Genomic DNA, 25,636 nt, shown 5'->3' on the forward strand with positions numbered 1-25,636 from the left:
CATCGTCCTGTAGGAGTACAGCTCCAAATCCTATGTCACTAACACTGATGGCAACTTTAAAAGGTTATGAAAAGCTTAGTGTAGGTAAAACTGGTTTGGTGGTTAATATTGATTTCAAATGGTTGAATGCCTTCTGGCATTGTTCTGTTCACCAAAACTTTGTGTTCTTCTTCAGCAAATCAGTTAACGGTGCCACTATACTGCTGACATTTGGAACGAACTTCCAATAGAATCCACTGAGTCCTAAGAATCGACGCATCTCTTTCTTCAAGTTTTGTCATGGAAATTCCTCGATGGCCTTCGTCTTTGCGTTCCGTGGGGTCAACCTTCCATGATCGATCTAATGTCTCAAGAATGTCACCTCTGCTTTCGCGAATTCAGTGTCAATTAAGTTTATCACCAGTTTTGCTTCTCATAGTCGTTCAAAGAGCTCTGCCAACTGTACCATGTGATCTTTCCAGGACTTACTAAAGATCACTACATCGTCCAAATAGACTGCACAGTTTTAACCCAGCCACAAGTCTGTTCATGAGTCTTTGGAATGTGGTGGGTGCATTTGTCATTCCAAAAGGCATCACTTTAAGCAGATATAGCCCATTTGGGGTTATAAATGCAGAACTGTCTTTCGCTGTCTCTGATAAAGCTACCTGCCAGTAATCATGCATTAAGTCTAGCTTGGTGATGTAACTGACTTGTCTGACTTTCTCAATAAAGTCCTCCAATCTAGGAATGGATATGAGTCCAATTTTGTAATGGCATTGACTTTCCAATATTCCACGCAGAATTGTTGAGTCTTGTCTGGTTTGAGAACTAAGACGATCGGCGAACTCCACTTGCTCTGGCTTGGTTTGAAGATGTCTTCGTAGAGCTTGGCCTCCACCTCCATCTGGACCTATCTGGCTTTGAAGCAATTAAGCCGATAAGGGTGTTGTTTTATTGGAGCAGCATTCTCTATGTCTACTTCATGTACAATAGCATTAGTCCTCTCTATTTGATTCTTATATATGTCCTTATACTGGAGTAAAAAAATCTTTCAACCGTGTTCTATGCTCCTGAGACACAGCTTATTAACCTATCCCACTCTTCAAGGACTTCTTCAATTTTTAATCAATTTTGCGGTACCTCAAAATCGACATCATCTGGATTTGATTCCTCACTCTGCGGGGCAGTAACTAACACCTGTTTCTCCTCTTTCTCTCTCGGTTTCAACATGTTCATATGACATACCTTATACCTTTCTTCTCTATCTGGCATCTTTACTAAAGCTCACCTGAGTTGACTTTTTCTCAATTTGATAGGGACCACTAAACCCGGCTTTGAAGGGATCACCTGTCATTGGTAACAGTACTAATATGTCATCCTCTCAGGAAAATGTCCGCGTCTCAGAGCTTTTATTTGCCACCTACTTCATCCTATACTGTGCCCTCTTTAGGTGCTGTTTAGCTCACTCACCCACTCGATTTAGTCTCTCCCTCACCTCCAATACATAATCAAAGTGTGAGCTCTCTGACTTGCGTGCTGTAAATTTAAAAAAAATTAATTTCAAAGGACCTCTCACTTTGTGCCCAAATATTAACTTGAAGGGCATCTCTAATGGCAAACAATACGAATGGGGATACCTTTATCCCAGCCATTCGGGTAATCCTGACAGTATGCTCTCAACAGTGTCTTCAAGGTCTGATGCCACCCTTCGAAAGCTCCTTGGGATTCAGGATGATATGCACTGAATTTAAAGTGCTGTATACCTAAGCTAATCATAACCTCCTTAAACATCTGAGCAGTAAAATCCTTGGTCTGACTGAATCTCTCTGGGTAGCCCATACCATGTGAAAAAAACTCCTAACTCCTCTACTACATTTTTTGTCCTGATACTCCGTAATGGAATCACCTCCAGACACATCCATTACGGTTAACAAGTACTGGTTCCCACTTTTAGTTCTCGGGAGGGGATCTACACAATCAATTATAACCCGCATGAAAGATTCTTCAAATGTGGGAATTAGCAACAAAGGTGCTGTTTTAAGTCGTCAGTTTCTTGGTCTTCCTTGGGCTTCTCCAAAACAAGAGGTGTCATTCCCACCTTGGATCCTGCCAAATCATTCCCAAGAACAAACTGAATTCCTGAAACTGACACTTGGTCAATCACTCCCACTGTAACTTCCCCAGTTTAAGTTGGCACTCCAGCCTGATCTTACATAGGGCAATGTTAAATTTCTGTCCATCTATCCTACAATTTACCACATTCTCGAGTAACAGATCAGAAAGAGTGCATATTAGCTCATCCCTTCCTATCAGTGACTGGTTAGATCCTGTATCTCTCAAAATTATAATTTCTTGTCCTTCTTCCCCTGTTCTTTCTGAGTAAACGTTATTCACAGAGGCAAATTCTTTGTAGAAATCAAGTACTAACTCCATAGCCAACCCCTGCTTAGGCTGTGCACTCTCCTGCAGCTCCTTGGCTCTTCTTGGGGTCCCTTTTACTACCTACACTAATGCCACTGGCTTAGCTGATTTAACCACACCTTTAGCACAGTGCCTTTCTTTAATGACCAGCACTGTGACTTCACGTGTCCCACTTTACCACAGTGGAAACACCGGAGGCCTTTCATCTCCTTTCTACCCTCTTGGGCTTCTTTTTAATCCTGTGGTAAATCCTTACCAGTGCTCTCTATTCTTGCTTTTGAAGTGTAGGATCTCCCCTTCTCCCAACTTCTATCCCTCACAGGATGAAATTCTGGCCGGAGGCTTGTCTTATGCACCAACACATACTCATCTGCTAATTCTGCTACCCTTCTCACTTCCTAAACCTTCTGTTCCTCCATGTGAATTATTACTATCTCTGGAAGTGAGTTTTTAAACTCATCCAGCAGAATAATCTCTCTTAGAGCCTCAAAGGTCCTCTCTATTTTCAAAGACGCACCAATTGATCAAAATGACCATGTATAATTCTTTTGAAGAATTATTTTTGAAGGATTCTTTATAATTCTTATAATTCAACATAAGTCTGACCCTGTTCCTTCTTTGTGCTTCTGAACTGCTGTCGATATACTTCTGGTGCCAATTCATATGTACTTAAAATAGCCTGCTTAACCTCTTCCTAATCTCTTGGCACCTCATCTGACAGCATAGCAAATACCTCACTAGCTCTGCCTACCACTTTAGTCTGAACTAGCATTACCCATAAATCCTTGGACCACTCCATCTGACCAGCCAATTTTTCAAATGAAATAAAGAAGGCTTCAACATCTTTCTCATCAAAATGTGGCAGAATTTTGACATATTTGTATATATTACTACCTTTTCTTTTAATCTCCATCCTGTTAACTTGACTTCACTGACTAAATCACAACATCTCAATTTCAAATTTTCTCTCTTCTTGCTCAGCTATGAACCTTCTCTCTCTTCTTTTTGCCATTCTCTCCTTTCTCTCTCCCTTACTTCTCTCTCTCTCTTTCTCTCCCTTTCTTCTCTCTGTCTTTGCTCAGCTAAGAACCTTCTTTCTCTCTCTCTCTCTCTATCTTCTAACTTGGATGCGAGCATAAGAGGTACAGTTAGTAGGTTTGCAGATGACACCAAAATTGGAGGTGTCGTGGACAGCAAATAGGGTCACCTCAGATTGCAACAGGATCTGGACCAGATGGGCCAATGGGTTGAAAAGTGGCAGATGGAGTTTAATTCAGATAAATGTGAGGTGCTGCATTTTGGGAAAGCAAATCTTAGCAGGACTAATACACTTAATGGTAATTTCCTAGGGAGTGTCGCTGAACAAAGAGACCTTGGAGTGCAGGTTCATAGCTCTTTGAAAGTGGAGTTGCAGGCAGATAGGACAGTGAAGAAGGCGTTTAGTATGTTTTCTTTTATTGGTCAGAGCATTGAGTACAGGGGTTGGGAGGTTATGTTGCGGCTGTACAGGACATTGGTTAGGCCACTGTTGGAATATTGCGTGCAATTCTGGTCTCCTTCTTATCGGAAAGATGTTGTGAAACTTGAAAGGGTTCAGAAAAGATTTACAAGGATGTTGCCAGAGTTGGAGGATCTGAGCTACAGGGAGAGGCTGAACAGGCTGGGGCTGTTTTCCCTGGAGCGTCGGAGGCTGAGGGGTGACCTTATAGAAATTTACAAAATTATGAGGGGCATGGAAAGGATAAATAGACAAAGTCTTTTCCCTGGGGTCGGGGAGTCCAGAACTAGAGGGCATAGGTTTAGGGTGAGAGGGGAAAGATATAAAAGAGACATAAGGGGCAACTTTTTCACGCAGAGGGTGGTACGTGTATGGAATGAGCTGCCAGAGGATGTGATGGAGACTGGTACAATTGCAACATTTTTTTTTCCCTATTTCCATTTAACTATTATCTTTCTTAATATAATATATTTTTATTAAGAAAATATAGATTTTTAAATATTACAACAAATACAAAACAATGCAATTCAAAACAGTACAAAAATAGTACAAAACTAAACCAAAATAATAAAAATAATTCCTCAACCCACCCTCCGATACGAATGTATAAACATATATAGAGAAGTATAAAATTAAAAAAAACCTTAACTAGCTATTTAACTAAATAAATAAATACCTAACAACAAACAAATATTAATAACTCAGCCCAGCCAAACAAAACACTCATACATTCACAGTTCCTCCTCCCTGGATATTGGACTCATGAAGCACAATCGTTACGGCTTTTTAAAAGCCCTTGTTAGTGAGGCAGATAATTCTGTGTCCAGGTATTTCAAAAAGGGTTGCCATGTCTTGTAAAAATTCTCAGTTTTGTGGTGTACCATATTTGTGAGAAAGTCCAAGGGAATATGCTCCATAACAATCTTCCGCCAACCCGACAGACCTGGGAGGTTTTCTGTAATCCAACCTAGCAAGATATTCTTCCTTGCACAGAATGTAAGAATATTGAAAAGTTTTGCCTTATGCGAGTCTGCAGGAAATATAATGGGTAGGCCCAAAAGAAGCAAAATAGGGTCCTTCTCCACCCCATACCCAAAATCCTCTCCATTGCACCCACCATAGCGCTCCATTATGCTTGAAGCCTGTCACAAGACCAAAGACAATGGGTAAGAGTACCCGTACAGACCTTGCACTTGGGGCATGCTGAAGATACCCCTGGTTTAAATTTTGACAAATGGTCTGGGGCTAAGTGGACCCTCTGGAGAATCTTCAACTGTAAAGCATGGGCCCTATTGCAAATTGATATCTTCCTTGCATTCTCCCAAATATCCTCCCATGCCTCTGAAGAAACTTGAATACCCAGCTCTCTTTCCCCCATCTTGCAGAGTCGATCAGACTCATCTGAGGTGACACCCCCCAATTGGTGATATAGAGTACTAACAGAGAGTGTACTCTTAGCCCTTAGTACCCCTCTTTCTATGTCAGATTTGTAGGGATCAGTCAAAAGTGTGGTCCTTTTTGGAATAAAATCCCTAACTTGAAAAAAACAAAAGAGGTCGCTATTAGGTAACTCGTACTTCTGTACTAACTGATCGAAGGACATCATTACATCTCCCTCAAATAAATCACCCATGCAAGATATACCCCTAGCTGCCCAACTTTTAAATCCTGAATCTATCCTGGTTGAAAACTCGGCATACCCACCAAAGAGCCAACTCTTTCGTAAGACCACCCATCGGCATGGCCTCTGACTTAGCAAAATTAATCTTATACCCTGAAAAAGCGCCAAATGCGTGAATGAATTTTATCAGGCAAGGCACTGAGACTGCTGGATTTGTCAAGAAAATTAGAACATCAACTGCATACAGCGAGATCTTATGTAATTTTGACCCCACTTCTGGAGCTGATATATTGAGATCCCCACGAATGGCCTCTGCCAACAGTTCAATCACCAACGTAAAAAGTAATGGTGAAAGGGGACAGCCCTGCCGCTGCCCCTAGAAATATTAAACTTGCTTGATTGTACCCCGTTGGTAATGACCGCAGCAAGAGGTACACTGTAGAGAACCTTTACCCACCTTATGAAAACTTCGCCCAGACCAAACCGATCTAGAGTATAGAAAAGGTACGGCCACTCAACTACATCAAATGCCTTCTCTGCATCTAAAGAAATCACCAATCCCTGTATTGACTGCTGTTGGCATGCTTGAATTACGTTAAGCAGCCTCCTAACGTTATTGGAGGATCTGCGACCCTTTATGAAGCCCGTCTGATCCTCTTTAATAATAGATGGTAAAGCAGTCTCCAACCTTAACGCAAGAGCCTCAGAAAGGATCTTAAAGTCTACATTTAAGAGCGAGATGGGCCTGTATGAAGCACAGTCTTCTGGATCCTTCCCTTTTTTAAGGATAAGTGAAATATTGGCCTCTCTCAGAGATGGTGGGAGACAATCATGACTGTATGAATCATTAAACATATTCAGCATCAGGCCTGACAGTACACTTATAAATTCCTTAGAGAATTCACTGGGAAGTCCATCAGGACCGGGCGCCTTTCCACTCTGAAGCTGCCTCACAGCTTCCTGCACTTCTTGCTCTGATAATGGGGCATTGAGAAAGGACTGTTGTTCGGGAGTCACACCCGGGAGCTTCAGATCTCTAAAAAAGGATTCCATTTTGGCCTGTCCCTCCTCACAATCCTGAGACTGATATAATTTAGAGTAGAATCTCTGGAATGCCACATTAATCTTTTTAGAATCACATGTTAGGTTCCCAGACCCCTCCCTAATCGCTGTAATGGTTTGTGGGCACTTCTCTTTCTGGCAAAGTATGCTAAGTATTTGCCTGCCTTGTCACCATGCTCGTATAACCTTTGCTTTGCAAAAGCCAGCTCCTTCTTTGCCATCTGCGTGAGCACAGAATTTAGTGCAGACCACAGTGCCGTAATCCTCTGTAGTTTGACCAACAAGCGTCTGTCAAAATAGGCCTTCTCGGCTGCCTTCAACCGTGCTTCAAGAAGACGTTGCTGCTCACCCTTCTGCCGCTTCCTACTTGTGGAATATGAAATAACTAACCCTCTGGCATAAGCTTTGGCAGTTTCCCACAGAACAGATGAGCTATCAACCGAGCCTATGTTGATGTCTAGGAATGCCCGAAATTCCCTAGAGAAATACTCCACAAACTTGCTGTCCATGAGAATAAAGGGGTCCATTTGCCAGTACCTTGAATCCACTGTAACATTCTTAATTTTAACCATGAGGTACACAGGAGCATGATCAGAGATGGCAATATTACCAATCGTACAAGATGCCACCAGATCCAGGGTTACCGCAGGGGTCAGAAAAAAATCAACCCTCATGTGACATCTGTGCGGATTGGAGAAAAACGTGAAATCCCTACCTGTTTGGTTTGTGCAGAGGGTATCGAGGGACTTTTAGGCAACCTGTCTACTGTGGGGTTCATGATGCAGTTAAAATCTCCCCCTATAATGATGTGCCGAGACTTGAGACTTATCAGTTTAGAAAAAGCATCTACCAAGAATTTAAGAGGATGAGCTGGGGGACAATAAACATTTAAAATGTCATATTCTTCCCCATTTATAAAGGCTTTAAGAATTACAAACCTCCCGTATGTGTCTTTAACACATTCCAACAATTTAAATGAGAGATTTTTCCTAACCAATATAGCCACTCCCCTACTTCTGGTATTAAATGATGAAAAATAAACTCGGTTAAAGCCATTCTGCTGTAATTTCAGATGCTCCTTGTCATCCAAATGTGTCTCCTGTAACAAAGCAATATCCACCTTCTCCTTTCTAAGACTCAAGAGTACCTTCTTCCTCTTAATTGGTGAGTCACTTCCCTTGATATTCCAGGTACACCACTTAATCAAATCATTAGCCATAATCTTCTGCAATTTCATTTAAATTCCAGAGACGAGGAACCCGAACCACAAATTGCTGAGCCTTAGTGTCGCATGATCCACCAAATATAAAAACTACATAAACTAAAACCACTACATTTTACAAACATACAAAATTATTAAAAATAAAAAAACAACAAAAACCAGAAAACAAACCAACATATAAAGCGCCAATAGCACTGAGTAGGGGAACTCACCCCCTGCCTGGAATGGGCAACTACCCATCCCGAACTGCCCATAAATAGGCATCTAACCATCTCAACCACCTTCACTTCTCTCAGCTAGAGCCGCATCGCAAGCACAAGCTAAAAAGAATAAACACCCCATAGAATATCAATATGAATAAAAAAAACCATTCTTTTATAAAAAAAGGGGAATAAATACCCCACCCATCCTTTGGTATGTCCTAACTTAGAAATTTAAAATGTACATCTCAACCACTGCCAGACATAGTTTGAACCAAATTATTATCAATAGAGGAAAGAAAAAGGGGTAAAAACAAAACTGCAACCGGATTTCCTCCATTTCTTTTATAGAATGATAAACACATACCCAAGCAACGATATTTATACATACTACAATTGTTTAAATTAGGTTAGTTTGTCCACAAAGTCTCTTACCTTCTCCGATGTGTCAAAGAGATGCATGGACCCATCTAAGGTGATCCGAAGCACTGCCGGATATCTCAGGGAGTACTGAATCCCAAGGTCCTTCAATCTTCTCTTGACACCATCATATGATTTTTGTTTCTGGATCACCGCCGCTGAAAAGTCCTGAAAAAACATGATCTTAGACCCCTCGTAAATTAGGGCCTTTGGATCCTTCCCCTGGAGTCTGGAAGCCTCCATGACTCTCTCCTTTCCCGGTAATGATGGAACTGCACCAGGAAAGGACGAGGGCGTTGACCTAGATGCGACCTCCGTGCTGCGACCCGGTGAGCCCTCTCTATCTTCAATCCTCTCATGCCTGTCTCCAAGTCAAGGAATTTCGGAAGCCAATCTTCAACAAATTCCGCATGCCGCTCACCTTCCTTACCCTCAGGCAGACCGATGATCCGAATGTTTTTTCTCCTGCCCCTGTTTTCAAGATCATCCACTTGGTCATGCAAATTATGAACCTGCGTCTTCAGGGCTTGGACCTCTTCCTTGAATGAACTGGCATCAGCTTCCACCACTGTGACCCTGTGCTCCACCTCATCCATCCTCTTCTCCAGGTCTTCCAGCTGCTGCTCATGCTTCTGCAGCATGAGAGAGACTGGAGCCAGCTTCTCTTCAATCTGTTTCCCCAACATCTCACAAGATTTCGAGAGCTGGTTCACCACGTCCTGGAGAATAATCAGCTCCAAGGCTGCTGCAGGCTGAGCTGCAGACCCGGCCTCGGATGCTCCTCCTCCCTTTTTAGACATTTCTGGACAGCTGAAAATACAGGTAAGTCAATTTTTAAATGTTTCTTGGGGCTCCACCATCTTTCCAACACCCCAAGAAATCTTGATGACCTAGGTTGGGTGGGTTAAAGGACTGTCCTGCTCCTGCTGCGATGCAAAGCTCTGCAGTGTGATCTTCTCAGATCGCCGCCATCTTAGATCCCCCCAATTGCAACATTTAAGAGGCATTTGGATGGGTATATGAATAGGAAGGGTTTGGAGAGGTATGGGCTGGGTGCTGGCAGGTGGGACTAGATCGGGTTGGGATATCTGGTCAGCATGGATGGATTGGACCGAAGGGTCTGTTTCCATGCTGTACATCTCTATGACTCTATCACTCTATTTTCCTCAATTGTAATTTAAGTTTTCCAACCTTGCTTGCACTTGTTTATTTCTATTATAGACCGAAGTGTTTGAGTTAACTTCCTTATAATTTCAGTCTTACTTTTGTCCTTAGTTAAACCCAAGTCTAATTTCTTTGCTAATTATAAACATATGGCCTTTTTCTTTCCTTCTAAATTTTTTTGGCAACTTTGCAAATCTTTAGCAATTTCAGAGGCATTTCTCTCACTTTTAATTTAATCAACCACAAGTCACTAAAATGAAACAAATTGTCTCACCTACATTTTATTTAAAAGATCTAGAACACTAATCTACAAGTGTTTAAATCTGCTAGGATATTTTGCTCCCCAAATCTATTCAAATCAGTCTGAACTAGTTTAAATCCCAGAGGAGCCCACAAATTGTTATGACACAGGGTAAACGCTCCTGGTTAATTTAAACCAGCAACACAGAAAAGATTTACTCCATGTAGTAATCTGTGGAAACTTGAGAGGCCAAGAACTATTTCAAGTAAAATTAATGACTTTATTTCTTTAAGTATAGTGGAGAATAATTAACTAATAACTACTTACAACTCCTTTCTCTAACCTATCTTTTACCTTCCCCTTCTATAATACTAGTCCGATAAAACCCTCCGATTAAGGTTTACCAAAAATTCAAATTTTCAAAACCAGGCAGATTTCGCATCTTCTCTTATATCTTCCTTGATCTTTTCTTCTTCTTGCAGATTTCACAGTTCACTGATTGATAAAGATACCTTTAAGGGAGGTATTCTCCGGGTAGTCTGCAGATGCTGGTGGTTTGGCAATTCTCCTCCCAATGAACAGTTTTCCCCAGTCTTATACCCCCAAAGCATTGGATTGTGTCATTGGCTTTTAAGATTGTCAATATACTAAATTCAAACTTGATTGAAGTTTGGTATTTTTGGGGAATATTTTAAAGTGATTGGCCGAATTTGAATTTGTTTTATCCTCTGCAGGAAACCAGCTAAGCGAGTTGTTCAGCCAAATGTTACATTATATCTTGTTCAGAACACTTGGTGCTGTGTCAGGTAGTTCTGCTAGCTTTTAACTTTCTTAAAGGTGCAGCACACCCACATCTTCATAACAAATTCATCTCCATGCGGATTGCACAGTGAGTTCTTCTTCTAATACTTTCATGGACAGATAGATTGGTGAGATCATGGACATATATGCTTTTCTTCTTGTTGGTTCCCTCATCATCCACCACAGACCCAGTCTAGTAACCATGTCCTTTGACATTCGAGCTAGGTGTAATATCAACCAACTCTTGGCAGTGGACGTTGCAATTCTCCACCAAGACTATATGTTGCACCCTTTCCACCCTTTGTTTCTTCTCAGTGGTGTTTGACATGGAGCAATACTGATTCATCAGTGGGAGGGTGAGGATGGGAGACAAGGGGTCCTTCTAATAATTAACATCTTATCCATGTTTTACCTGATGCCATGAGACTTTGTTGGAATCAGAGCCAATATTGAAGGCTTCCAGGGCAACTCCTAGCCATCAGAATACCATTATGCCACCACCTCTGCTAGGTATATCCTGCCGGTGGGACAGCACTTTACAACTGAGGTCTGATTCCATGTGTGTTTGGCTGTTGCTTCACTAGTCCGTAGAACACAATTAGGCATAAGCCTCCTAACAATACGAAGGAACGCTTTGCAGGGTTGACAGAGCTGCATTTGTCCATGTCGTTTCCAGTGCCTAAGTTGATACTGAGAGATATATTCAGTTTAATTCTTCTCAGGCCTCATAGCAGCTTGACACAACTGAATAGCTCGTTAGGCCATTTAAGTATCAATCTCATTGCTGCTGGTCTGGAGTCACGAGTGGGCCAGACCAATTCAGCGTGACTTTCCTGTGAAACTGCAATTAAAGCTTTTAAAGACAAAAGCATCAAAAGCCTGTTCAGAAAAGAACATTATACAGGCATACAATAAGCAATTAATGTGACGAGATGAAGTTTTTCCACAGAATGATAAAGCAGAATGTAGAAGATTTATTCTGCTTAAGTTGAGGGAAAAAAGCCATCAAAGAAGGATAGTGTGACCTGCTTCATATTGTGTACAATCAGTAGCATCAATTGAACAAAGTGAGTCTGATCATTTTGATTGACTTGTACTTTACATGATGAAATGAAACATCTTATGATTCAATCAAACTGCTACTTCACCTTGTGTTAAAATTCAGTCACCCTTAAGAAAGATTTAAAAAAACACACGGGCAGAAGCTCCAACTACAAGCAGATGCTACTGATACAACCCTATGTGTTATCTATTGTACATGTTATTATTGTAGTGCCGAGTAAAACACTTAAAAAAACCCAATTAAGACCAAACCTGGGTCAGTTAGCTGGGAGGCTGGTTTGCAATGAGGCATAAAGTCCAACAGCATGGGTTCAATTCCGGCATCAGCTGAGGTTACCATGAAACACTATCCTTCTCAACCTCACCTGAGGCTTGGTGACCCTCAGGTTAAATCACCAACTACTGCAGTCATTTTTCTGTAATGAGAGAGCAGCCCCATAGTCCAGTATGACTATGGCACCTTTACCTTTACAACCCAATGAACTTTCTCTTGATTGCCTCTATTGTTGGTGTATTTTTCTTCAGATAGGGAGACCAAAACTATTCACAATATTCCAGGCAAGTTTGAGGAAATGTACCCTCAAGAGGTATGTAGAGCAGTTCTTAACTTTTAAAAGCTACTTGAATCAAATTGCTAAATTCAATATTTACAGCATTGACTGGATTTGCGTTATCAATGCATTCTCTTAGTTCCTCACAGCAGTTCATTAAATTATTGGTTTTCGTACGCTTTTGCTAGTCCTTGCCAGATCTCCTGAATTAACCCATTCAGGCAGAAATTTCTTCAGCTCTGTTTATGGGCCCAAAATATGCCCCATTGTGGTGTTATGACTCTAACCTGAAATTTGGCTTTGCTTCTTATCAACATTATCTGGTCGAGCTACAGGCAATTACTGTGCCTTCACAGGTGGCTTACCCATTTACTCAGTGAACTTCAGGCCTTTACTTTGCCAGTGGTAATGTGGGAATATGGAGAGAAAAAAGGGGAGAGGTCAATATTCAGTAGCATGTGGCATTGGAGGAACATTCCTGTATTTTTGAAAATCAAACCACAATCTCCCCTTTAATTAGAATGTATGGTTTAGGTCACAACAGTTGTTGAAGACCCTGAGCAGAAAATTACAGCTTGTATGCATTCCAGAAGGCCTAAACAATCAAGTCAGTTAGGAGTAGCCTGGATGCAGCCTGTTGATCCCCAAAATATACCTCAGGTAGCTTATCTGTTTTCAACAATTTGCTAACTGATGGATCATTTTCTGGTTTGTACCCTTCTCTCTTCTTGAACAGAAGTGTTCCTTATTAACAGGTCTTCTATTAAAAGTTGAGATCTGCTTTACATATTTCTGGCATCAGTTGTGGTTTTCAACTCCTTCTCCATTATCTCTCAGCCTTATTTTTCTTCCCCTATATAAAGTACATACACTCAATTCGATTTTCTTTGGTGCTTTTTAATCCGATCACAAAACATGTCCATGTTAAATTGTATTTTCATTTCTTTATTTATCCAAGCATTGGTTGCACTTCATTTCGTTCTCATAAAAGTATGTATTTTACTCATGTCCCTGTTTGAAAGTTTTACCCATGTTCTATCTGTTGATTTTTCCCCAATTAACTAGTCTAGTTTTCTTTTGTTATTTCCTTCATATTTACTTTTTTCTAATCATTTGTGTGCTCCTTCTCTGTTCAACTCCTATCACAAATGTAATTAGATTATGGCGAAGCATGTTTGAAAATTTCTTTTAAAGACTGAATATTACCTTAGAACACATCAACAATATCCAAACAACGGTCCTATGAGTTATTACAGCTTTGGTTAGGCTCATCTGAGTAACAATATTTGTTGAAATCAGGTATCTGTCATTTCAGAACAAAGAGGACTTGGCTGCAGTGTTGCACAGCACACAGCTGCTTCTGTTCTGAGACACTACACATTACACAGTCTAACAGGCATACAGTTTGTGTGTAAACACGGATGTTATTACTGAACCATATGCAAAATTCAAGATGGTGATGATCATAATTCAGAGTACAGAAAAGTGATGCAATTTAATCATTTACCTTCATGGTTAATTTGTCTCAGAAGATGACTGTTACATTCAGCTTCTTCACAGAAACCGTTGCCTTCAGGCTGTCATTGACAATAATGAATTTGCATGTGCTTTCCTACAGCTGGGATAGTGCGTCAGCTGTGCTTTAACATTGATAGCAATCACAATAAGCTACAATTGATCTGTCACTCTAAAGGAGAAGGCTTTACCATGAACCTCTCAAACACTACACTGCCATTTATCATCCAATCACATTTCCTCTCCTGCTTTGCCACTCCCGGCCTGCTCTTAAGAACAAACAGGAATAACTGGCAGGATTTGTGCTGCTGCAATGTGCTCCACTAAAAAAAATCCAATTACATACAATCTCTATCACTCAGGCTCAACCATTCAGGTACCACATCAGTTGAAAGCATTCTTTATTAAATGTTTTCTAAATTGATGCAGACAACAAAAAGGGAAATCTTGCATTAAATAAATCACTAAACAAAATTAGAGCTTTGAAAAATGCTGCAATCAGAAAAAGCGATTTAATCCGTGTGATATTGGGGATACAGTCCTGTCAACAAAGAAATACGAAGATTAACCAACGTGACAAATTATTTGTGCTCATGTCCTCAATGAAGTGAATGCAAGTCTTTCATTCTGGAAAGTTGGTTACGAATGTAAAATGACATGTAATTAGACTAGAACGGTGCCATTTTTGGGACTTGAGATGGTGATTTGTACCAGTCCATACTTGTTGTCAGGTCCTCCCTTCCCATTTACCAGCTAGCACTGTTTGTTCTCAGCAGGACCACTGCTGCCAGCTACTCAATAGAGGACTAAGGACAGTGAAGAAAGTGAGGACTGCAGATGCTGGAGATCTGAGTCGAGAGTATGGTGCTGGAAAAGCACAGCAGGTCAGGCAGCATCCGAACAGCAGGAGAATTGATGTTCCAGGCATATAGGGCTTAGTCGATTCTCTTGCTCTTTGGATGCTGCCTGACCTGCTGTGCTTTTCCAGCACCACATTCTTGACTAAATACAGTGCGCTGATAACACATAATATAGATACCCTACTCCTCTTAACAGAGAGCTCCACTGAATCATAGGATGCTGTCAGTGAATGATAATGTTGCAATTCTGATGGAGGAAAATAGGGCAGTGAAAGAGCTTCTGCATTCACTGATGTGAGGCTCTTGGACCTACTCATGGAAGTGGACAAGAAGAGAGATACCATGATTCTAGAGATCCCAGGATGTCCTCAGGGACTGTGAGCAAGTAGTCAGGAAGATCAATCTGGGATCTGGCCACAAAGATGTGATCACAAGAAGCCCCATGAATCTGCTCCAGGTCAGTAACTGGATTTTCACATCTCCCAAGTATCACAGCACCAACCTCTGGTACTGCTCTATGTCCCATGCTCTCATCACTCACCCATCAGTAGTTTTTGACCTTCAGGATCAGACCTAAAATTCAGATACTCCATCTCACACATTGCAGTGATGCTTTCACATGATTCAAGCTGTTCGACACCGAAACACAACATTACACAATTACCACCATTCTGCTCTCTCTTTGCAGGACATGGTGGCACACAATGAAAAGGAAACAGAAGAGATCTATAACTCCAAATCTCCTGAGCCCTTTGGATAAGTTGATTCTCTGTATCATGGATAGTCTATGCATCAGACATCATTGAGAACGTTGAAGTGGAATGTTCAGTGCTTTAGAAAATAAAAGGTAGAGGAGCAAACAAGGCCTGTTGCTTAGTAACAGAATAATCTATGACACGGAGAGGAAGGTTCTTTTGACAGTTAGAACCATCCAGCATATCAGTGAGTAAGTGACAGAGAAGTAGGTGTTTCAGGCAAAGGCATGGAACATCAATTGTATAATTTAGCACTGTCCAAAATAGTTAGGGTCAGAAAGCAGTCATCCTGGCTCATTTAGAAGTTAGTTAAAAAAACACACAACACCAGTTTATAGTCCAACAGGTTTATTTGGAAGCACTAACTTTCAGAGCACTGCTCCTTCATCAGGTAGGTACTGAAAGCTCGTACTTCCAAATAAACCTTTTGGATTATAACCTGATGTTGTGTGATTTTTAACTTTGTCCACCCCAGTCCAACACTGGCACCTCCACATCACACTTCGAAGTTAGAAAGACTAAAGCTCCAGAAAGAGAAGACTTTTAAGTGTGAGAAAGATAAACATCTTACAAGGCTGTTGAAGGCATTTGTTTAAATGATACATGTGAAGTAGTAAGGGGTCTGTGTTAGCAGTTTGTATAAGGGTCTCATAAACAGGTACATTAACTAAAGCAAACAGTATTGAGTCAATACAAAGCTTATCGGAAAGTGTCAAGACCAACTGTGCCAAATGAAGAAGGAACTTTAAAATGGAAAAAGGATGACATTTCCTGTGAGGTTTGAGTGTTATAAGAAGCTGTTGATGGGAAAGAAGTTGGCTGAATTTTTATTTCTGGTATTTGTAATAAGGCCATTTTAAATAGTTCTTATATGGTATAATTTCTTTCTTCCTTTTGTGCATAACAATGTCATTTGTTAAAAGTACATTGACATTCTCTAGTGAATATATTCTGTCTGACCAATTTGGCAAGCAAATTTCAAAAGTAAAATTAATGTTTGTCAAACTAGATTTCACTCTGGAATCTAACTTGATCAGTATTACCATCAACTGGGATGATAACAGCAGCACTTCCAATCTTTCAGGGTGTAGTGATTATAACAAGGGAACCTGGTTCAATCGGGAGCACAGGCCAACAGATATAAACAGAGATGACAGAGGTTCTGTTCACTCTGGGCTCTGAGGAAGTTGGAAGAGTGTCAAGGATTCTCCATGTGTAAATAACGGGTGTCTTGGTGACAGGATCTGTGGAGTTATTTCACAGGGTATCCTAGCAGTCAATTTATTGTTCATGTCACCCAGATTCACATAGATAAATCTACCTTCCATCTTAGGAGGAGACAGGGATGTGGGAGGAGTTGGAGAGGTACTGATACCAATTGGTACTTAGATTGGAATTAGTGTCCTTCACAATTTGGATTGAGTTAACACTAAATTGTCAATAACATTCAGTGAGCACATAGTGATTGTTGATGTTAAAAATGGAAAGAGGTCTGTAGTAGCAGTTTTATTCAGTCAGGCTTCATCGTTGACCATCACTACTCATCTGCACCCCATACATTATGTTGGAAAGGGTTAAAGAGTCAAATCCATGTAATCTGATGCAACAGCTTGTGCATGTATCTGCAACTATTTTTATGAAGGTAAATCATGGGGCAACCAAATTTCCTGCAAAGGACAGACAGAGCACTTATTAACATATTTGAATATGGCTAATCCAGTGTTCCCTGTTTGAAATGAATTCATGTTCATGTATTTCCCACGTTTGAGAAAGTTCAGATAGTGAAATTGAGCTGGATGTATCTGGCTCCCCACTGTTAGCAGCTCTTTCAGTATTTCTTACAGGTCAGGAACTTTTGGCTTTAAGAGTTCTTTCACAGGCCTCACAAACTAAAACCGATTGCTAACTGGAGAATCTCACAGATTCACTATCCATGTTAAAGAAATTCCTACTCATTTCTGCCTTCACCAGGCAATTGTTTCTCCACGATCAGACCCATTATTCCTTGATTCACACAGGGAGAAATAACTTCTCTGCATCTACTCTGTTAAGATCTCCAAGAAATTTATACATTTCAATAAGCCTTTATCTTATTCTTCTAAACTCCAATGGCTACAAACTCAACCTACTTAACTTTTCATAATTAAATTCCTCTGGTGAACTTTCTCCAGACTGCCTCAAATGTCAATATAACCTTCCATAGTGCCAAAAGTGATTCACAGTATTCCAGGCTCTTTCATTTGAACTTTATTTTATTTCTTCTTTATTCTTTTCTCAATTAATTCAATCTTACTTTCCTCCTGTTTCTGTACCCAATTCTACATGAGTTCACTCTCCTTCTCTAATCTTTCTCTGTTTATTTTTCAATCATTAAATCTCAGTAATCTTGGAGTTAAGACTTTTGTTTCTGCCATTCTCTAAGTATTCAGTTGTCTCGTTACCCTCACTTAAACTGTAACTTTATGAGAGTTTGAATTGAAGAATGAGGAAAACGTCTCAATTGCCAGGTTTAAAGATGATTTGGTCCATAATGGTCAATACACGACACACATGGAAGCATTTGAAAATTGCAGTGCATTCTCTTTTAGATGTAAAAATTCAAGAGGTTAAATATTTCAATTCCAGGATAAACATTTATCAGACTTAATTTCTACATTCACTAATCAGATCCTTAAATGTTGGCAAATTATTATGTGGATTTCACTCCAGCACATACATGTTGTTCTTGGATCACTGAATTAGGTAGCTAGTTTCATTAAATATCCAAGGATACGTTGATCACATCATCTTCTTTTCAGAGTTTCACTTCAAGGTGAAATTCTTGTTAACCAGCACCTTTCATGCAAGTTTGGTTTTTCACTCTTCACTAGGACGATAGGCAATTTTGTCCATTACATTTTAGAGGTGACTAGAACTGTCACACTTCCCAACTTGGAGATTTTCTCTCCTCCATGATGTCTTAATTACATACATACATTCATATGCACGTGCGCGCACACACACATAGTATTAACAAGGATCTCCACTAATCCTAAATTTGAGTGGAAAAAAAGCCTCCAAAAATCTCTGAGAAGTTGCAAGTGTAAAGAACAGTGAGTATCACTTTATCTGGTGAATTCCAATTGCCAGCTATTACTATTAAAAGTAAAACCAAAATATTGAGGTAATATTTGCACTTTCCCAATTATAACATTTCCACCTGGGAAGCTCAAACTTGAAATAAGAGAAATTCAATTTCTGCCATGACCTTTCCTTTTGACAAGTATTAGAGACATTTTATTGTCAGAATGTAATAAGATATCACCTACCTCAGCTTGGATGGGCATGTTGCCACCAGTTGGTGGTATACTGGGCTTGGAGGCATTACTGGAATCTATATAGTGATTGTTTTGTTCTGACCCCAGAGTTCTGCCTTCTATCAGTGATGAAATGGAAGGTGAGGATGACGAGGAGGAGGAAAATTGGGAAGCGGTAGTCTCAATCGGTGTACTAATTAATTGCTCAACACTTTTGCTGCAAGATACGGGCTGCAACTTAGACTTTATTTCATTATTGCTTTCAGTAAGAGAATGCTCTGACTGTGACCTCCTCGGACTGGACCGATTTAAACAAGAGATTCTTTCTGCGGCTGTATCAGGTAATTTTACAGGATTCTGTAAAAGTGATGGAACATGTTTCTCTGGGGCTGTGCTTTCTGGAGCATGATTACAAGAGTGATGGCCAGAAGAGGATTTACTATCAAGCTCATCTCCTATGACATTATCGATTGTCTCTAATTCAATTCGTTGCTGTTGCATCTCTGCTTGTTTCAATACACCTGCATCATGTGTACTTGATGATTGATTTTCTGGTTCTTCAGAATGACAAGAATATAAAGATTTGTCTTGCAAAGAACGAAAAGAAACATTCTCTGTAGGATCACCCTGTTCTGTTAGGAGATGCCTAGACTTTTCTTTAGCATTACTGATGCAGCATTCAGAACTCTGGTTAGGTGCGAATCCAGGACATGGACTGTTTTTGCTTACATTCCTCATTTCAGGTCCATCATCATGACCATAGGAGTCCTGTCTATTAAAATCCTGCCTTCTTTCACTATAGTTTCTTAGGTTTCCTCTCAGATTCTCAGTGCTGTTCTTTTGACTCTGTTGCAGGTTTCCCAATGTTGCTGAACCAAATCCTGGGGAGACTGCTGGGCTATCAGACATCTCTTTAAAAGCAATCTTCTGGGATGCTGCCATAATCACATAAGATGTTGCCTGATAATTCTCTTGGGTCTAAGAGAAAAAAAAGTTTAAATTGTTTGGTAGTTTAAAAAAAAACAAAATTAATCTTCCAACATTGAACATATTCCATTGGAGGTAACTAGTTTAGATAAGATGATTGATCCAGGAAACAACATGACAGATGTAAAAACAGCAGAACTGGATTCAGGAAAGGTGATATGCTAGATAGTCACAATATTGAATATTGGTAAAATCTTTACATTGTTTAAAACCTAAATCCAGCCTCATCCAGGAAAAATAACTTGCTGTTTTGTTAATTTGTTCCATTATTTTTTTCACTAGAAATGAAACCTAAAGAAATCTTTCTGTAGAGATTAGCAAGTCAACTGCCTAAGAAAACTAACAATTTTTCTTTAATCATATTACTTATACATCAATTCCTGTGGATGTCATTAAGAATCATAGAATCCCAGAATCCCTGCACTGTAGAAGCAGGCTGTTCAGCCCATCGAGTCAACACCAACCCTCTGAAGAGCATCCTACTCGCCTACTCCACCCCTGCAATTCCCAGAGCTAATCCACCTAACCTGATGTGGAGGTGTTGGTGTTGGACTGAGGTGGACAAAGTTAAAAATCACAACATCTGGTTACTGTCCAACAGGTTTATTTGAAAATATAAGTTTGTACTTTCAAATATACCTGTTGGACTACAACCTGATGTTGTGTGATTTTAAACTTTGTCCACTTAATGTGCACATCCCTGGACACAATGGGTAAATTACCATGGCTAATCCACCTAACCTGCACATTTTTAGACTTAAACTTTGTTTTAAAATAGTTTCCTAAAATATGAAATACTAAACTTGAACATACCTGTATAGTAGAGACCCAAACATTGTTATTTCATTGGTTATGTTATCAAAGTCTTTTAGGTTTGACTAAATATGAACTTACCTTAAGACTTGTATTTTCTCCAAATAGAGTGTCGGCTGGTAAAGAAATAACTGCTTAACACTGTACGTGTAAACAGCAGCTGAACTATTACTCAAAGGGTTAGGGACTTTTAATTTTCTCTGTTGTTACTTAGCTACACAGCAGCGATTGGCTCTCTTCAACTTCCGTTTCCCTTGAGACAATGCCAGGTATTGGTTTACGGTGTTCCATTCTCTTTTATTACATTGTCAGTTACAGTGAAAGCAGCACAGGTCTGTTGATGAGCTTTCCCAGCCTTTAAAGTTTCTGTGGGCAACAGATTTGTAAACAACGTGGCAAGCTTGAACTTGTCGACTTGATTGAGTGCCTCATGAGCCTACCAACTACTGACTGATACCATTCTATGATTAATCCATTTTATTGAATATTATATTACACAAGGACCTCATTGCAGTGATGGGGATGAAACTTGTGCTCACTTCCTAATCAAATGTTAAATTTATATTCTATTTAACAAATTCCACTCGATTATCATGCATCACAAACCTCATATTTGTAATTAAGCTCAGAATTTATTTTTATTACGTCAGGGGATGAGGCATTGCTGGCTAAAATAGAATTTGCTGTCTGCCCTTGAAAAGGTGGTCGAGAGCTGGTGCCTTAAATGGCTGAAGACCTTCAGATGAAGGGGCATTCACATTGCTCTTACACAAGGAGTCCCAAAATTTTGACTCAGTGACAATAAGTCAGGATGGTATATGGTTTGAAGGGAATGTACAGATAGTGGTGTTTGCATGCAGAGAATTTAAGACATTGACATACAATCACCGATTTTTAAGCAGAGGTGATCCCCATGTTCCTCTTTGAAATAGATATCCATTAGTTCTAACCTCCAGTCCTTTTCCTCATAAATAAACAGTTTTTACCCCTCAACTAATTACATAATTTCCTTTTTAAAGTAAATTTGCTTCCAAGTAACCCTTCATTTTGCAAGGAAAAAATGCCTCCAATTGCATTCCTAATTACCTTATACAGTATGTTCTTTGATTACAACACTTCTGACACTGAAATCGATTTCTATTTCTGTGGGTGTTGCTCAACAAACACATTTTGTCAAAAGGTTTTGTCTTGCAAGCATCCAGGAAAGAATACCAAAACATGAGGAAAACCAATATTTATTTATTTTCCCCCCCTTCACCCCCAGACTACCGCCTAACTTTATTCTCCTGCACCCATGTTGTGTGTGTGCAGGTGTGAGACACAGTGAAAGACACAAGGGGCACGAATCTTTATTCAGTTTCCACCACCAAGAAGAAAAGAAACACCCGAGTGGCCAGTGACAAGCAGTGCCCTTACATTATGGCTTTTTTTTCCCCCCATGGTGTGTGTGTGTGTGTGCAGGTGTGAGACACAGTGAAAGACACAAGGTGCACGAATCTTTATTCAATTTCCACCACCAGGAAGATAGGAAAACACCCGGGTGGCCAGTGACAAGCACTGCCCTTCACATCAAAGGGCAATGCTCTGTGATCAAACAGTGAAGGGGAGGGCAGGGATTAAATCAAAATAGAGTTGGACGGGGAAATAATGCACTCCACTCCCTGCGGCACCCACTTCTCCCTGAACAGCTCAAGAAAGCCAATATTTATTCTGCATGGTTGGAAATTAGACTCTGATTGGTACAGGCATTGCCAAACAGAATGCATACATTAGTGGTGATTGACTGTTAATTCCATACTTTGTTTACTGTTAAACATGATAGGATGACACTGATTGATCAGTGAGAAATGAACCTGCAAATAGATGTAAACTAATTTATTAAGTTGAAACAGGAATAGTGCATGTACATGTTCTGTCTGCAAAGAACACTGCCTCACTGCCTGAGACCCAGGTTCAATTCTCCCGTGTCTGCATTGGTTTCCTCCGGGTGCTCCGGTTTCCTCCCACAGTCCTAAAGATATGCAGGCCAGGTGAATTGGCCATGCTAAATTGCCCATAGTGTTAGGTAGGGGTAAATGTAAATGTAGATGTAGGGGTATGGGTGGATTACGCTTCGGCGGGGCGGTGTGGACTTGTTGGGTCGAAGGGCCTGTTTCCACACTGTAAGTAATCTAATCTAATCTAATCTATTAATATATGTAGCTTCTTGTATTTCCAAGTGCACCACAATGCAAGACCAACTGACAATACTAAATTGCTTGTCAGCATAAACCTTTTCATGTTTAGCATTATCCAACTAATATCCAATTGCAAATCATATTTATCTTGGAAGAGTGTTGCAAGTTATACAAACACAGGTTGGATGCATATGGTATTTTGCTTGTTGTGAACAGCCAAATAGACATATTGTTTGACCCAATCTGCCAGTCTTTGGGGCATACTACCTACAAACCTGGTATCAAACCAGCGATGAAAATTAGATATCGCATAAGTATTTGTGTGATCAGCAGAATGTCTTCTGGGTTTAATAGCAGCATCCTCTTAATGGTGAGCATCACTCATATTGCTATCCCATAGGAGCAGCATGAAACAGTTAGCTTTAATGTTGCTCAAACTTAATATACCTTTCCCTTCCCTGGTAATCTGCTCACCCCTTCAATAATTAAATACTGAGCAAGAAGGTGCATTTCAAACATGCTCAGTACTTCAGTGAAATCAAGGCTAATATGCTTGTGTTTTGAATCTCACATTACCAATGACCAACATCCCCTGACAATTTTTGATTTCCTTGCCTAAGAATCTGTTTCCTTCGACCTTGAAAATTTTTAATAAATGCTGAGGAAGAATTATAGAGTTGCATAATTCTGATAGAGAAAAAAAGATTCTCTTCCTCTCTGCCTTAAATAAGCAATCCTGAATTTTTTAAATATGGCCTATTGCTTCTGGATTTATTGATAGAAGGAAATATGCTTTTCAAGTCCACTGTGTCAAGACTGTTCACAATTTTATATATTTCAATCAAGTCACACCTCACTCTTTTAAATTTCAGTGGAAACAAACCCAATCAGTCCAACTTTCTCTCAACAACCCAGTCATTCCAGATTTTAATCTGATAAACCTTTTTGAACCATCTCCAATGTATTTACATCCTTTCTTAAATAAGATCAAAACTGCACCCTCTATTCAAGATATTCTTCACCATAGCCCTATTCACTGACTTTTATGTTTGATTCCCCTAGTAATCAAGAATAGCATTCCATAAGCCTTCATTACTTACACAAACCCATGTACTTAGGTTTTATGAAAACTGAGAGAACTGTGGATGCTGTGAATCAGAAACAAAAATAGAAATTGCTGGAAAAGCTCAGCAGATCTGGCAGCATCTGTGGAGAAAATTCAGAGTTAACGTTTCAGGTCAAGTGACTTTTCCTCATATCCTTTCGAAGGTTCTGAGGAAGAGTCACTCAACCTGAAATGTTAACTCTGATTTCTCTCCACAAATGCTGCTAGACCTGCTGGTGCTGTTCCAGCAATTTCTATTTTTGTTTCTTACCTTTAATGACTCAGACTAAAATCCCTGGATGCCTCGAAATCTCAGAATCTACAGTCAATCTTAGTTTAGGTAATAACCTGTTTTTTTTTATTCTTCATGTCTAAGTCAACAATTTCACTTTTCCCACATTCTACTCCATCTTGCCCACTTACTCAACGAAGGCCACAGGTTAGATTCCTGCAGGATTCATTCTATCTCACTCACTTACCCTGTTTATATTACTTTTCAGGAAAATAGTGAGGACTGCAGATGCTGGAGATCAGAGTTGAGAGTGTGGTACTGGAAAAGCAGACAGGCCTTCATCCTGATGAAGGGCTTATGCCTGAAACGTCAATTCTCCTGCTCCTTGGATGCTGCCTGACCTGCTGTGCTTTTGCAGCACCACATTCTTGACTATATTGCTCTGCACTCCAGTCATTAGGGTGGCATAGTGGTTAGCACTGCTGCCTCACAGCGCCAGAGACCCGGGTTCAATTTCTGCCTCAGGTGACTTTCTGTGTGGAGTTTGCACATTCTCCCCGTGTCTGCATGGGTTTGCTCCGGTCTCCTCCCACAATCCAAAAAAAATGTGCGGGTTAGGTGAATTGGCCATGCTAAATTGCCCGTAGTGTTAGGTGTAGGGGCATGGGTCTGAGTGGGTTGCGCTTCGGCATGTCGGTGTGGACTTGTTGGGCCGAAGGGCCTGTTTCCACACTAAGTAATCTAATCCTCACCACTTGCCTTTCCAGCAATTTTATGTCATCCACAAAGTTGGCTATGGTACATTTTACTTTCCACATCCAAGTCAGTAATATATATTGTAAATTATGCCCCTAGCATTGGTTCTTGTGACCTTCCACTCGTTGCAGGGTTTGCTTCCTGAAAATGCCTCCCTTATTCCAATTCTTTGTCTTCTACTAATTAGCCAATCCTCTAATCATGTTGATATACTAAATCCAACATCATAGGCTCTTAACAAGTACCTTATCAAACACCTTCTGAAAATTCAAAATATATTCCATCCACTTCTTCCTCTTTATCTATCCTGTTTGCTCCCTGGAACCAGCTGAGATGCATTTGGTAGATTTACTGCCATCAATTCTTCTTCTTGGTATTAATTTGAGCTGACATCAAATGCGGAAGGATGTCCACATGAGGTCTTCAGCAAACGTTAGGCTCAGTCTTAATTAACCAGAAATATTTCTACAAGCTATTTAAAGCCATAATATGTGAGATATATAATTATTTTGTCAGACATTGGCCTCAAATTAAGTAAGCATGTAGTACTATTCCTGAGACTTTTAGGTACACACGAGACTACACTCAATCATCGATTATCTGCTCCCAGCAACAGTTGTTCATATTGGAAGGCAGTTATAGGGATGTCACTGAGTCAGTCTTGGCAGACAAAATGTTTTGTCCAAATGTAGAAAATTAATCAATTCAATTTCTCCAACAAATCACACTTAACATCAGTTATGATAAATGGATGGTTTAGAGTATCTAAGATAGACTTAAATTTCCTTTGTTACTAGTTGCAGCACCCATGGGTTTCTTGAATGATGCAAATATAAACCTTTTGCAAGATAGCACATTCTTTGTGTGTGTAGAGGAATGCTTTAACCCTGCTACA

General features: G+C 40.0%; 1 protein-coding gene across 3 annotated transcripts in view; it reads right to left on the minus strand.

Annotated features, from left to right (window-relative positions):
• The window catches only part of LOC140486205 (uncharacterized), a 67,246-nt gene extending 47,985 nt beyond the window's left edge, over positions 1-19,261 (minus strand). For 2 of the 3 annotated variants that reach the window (XM_072585021.1, XM_072585020.1), the window contains exon 1: positions 18,684-19,261. In XM_072585021.1, the coding sequence (XP_072441122.1) occupies positions 18,684-19,172 (489 nt within the window). In that variant the 5' untranslated portion in view covers positions 19,173-19,261. Of the gene's footprint in view, positions 1-13,752; positions 13,974-18,683 lie in introns of those variants that run through there. The other variant, XM_072585022.1, reaches the window with a different exon arrangement.
• Positions 19,262-25,636: the final 6,375 nt, after the last annotated feature.

This window comes from Chiloscyllium punctatum, chromosome 15 (genome assembly GCF_047496795.1).
Source record: "Chiloscyllium punctatum isolate Juve2018m chromosome 15, sChiPun1.3, whole genome shotgun sequence".
In the NCBI taxonomy this organism is placed as follows: Eukaryota; Metazoa; Chordata; class Chondrichthyes; order Orectolobiformes; family Hemiscylliidae; genus Chiloscyllium; species Chiloscyllium punctatum.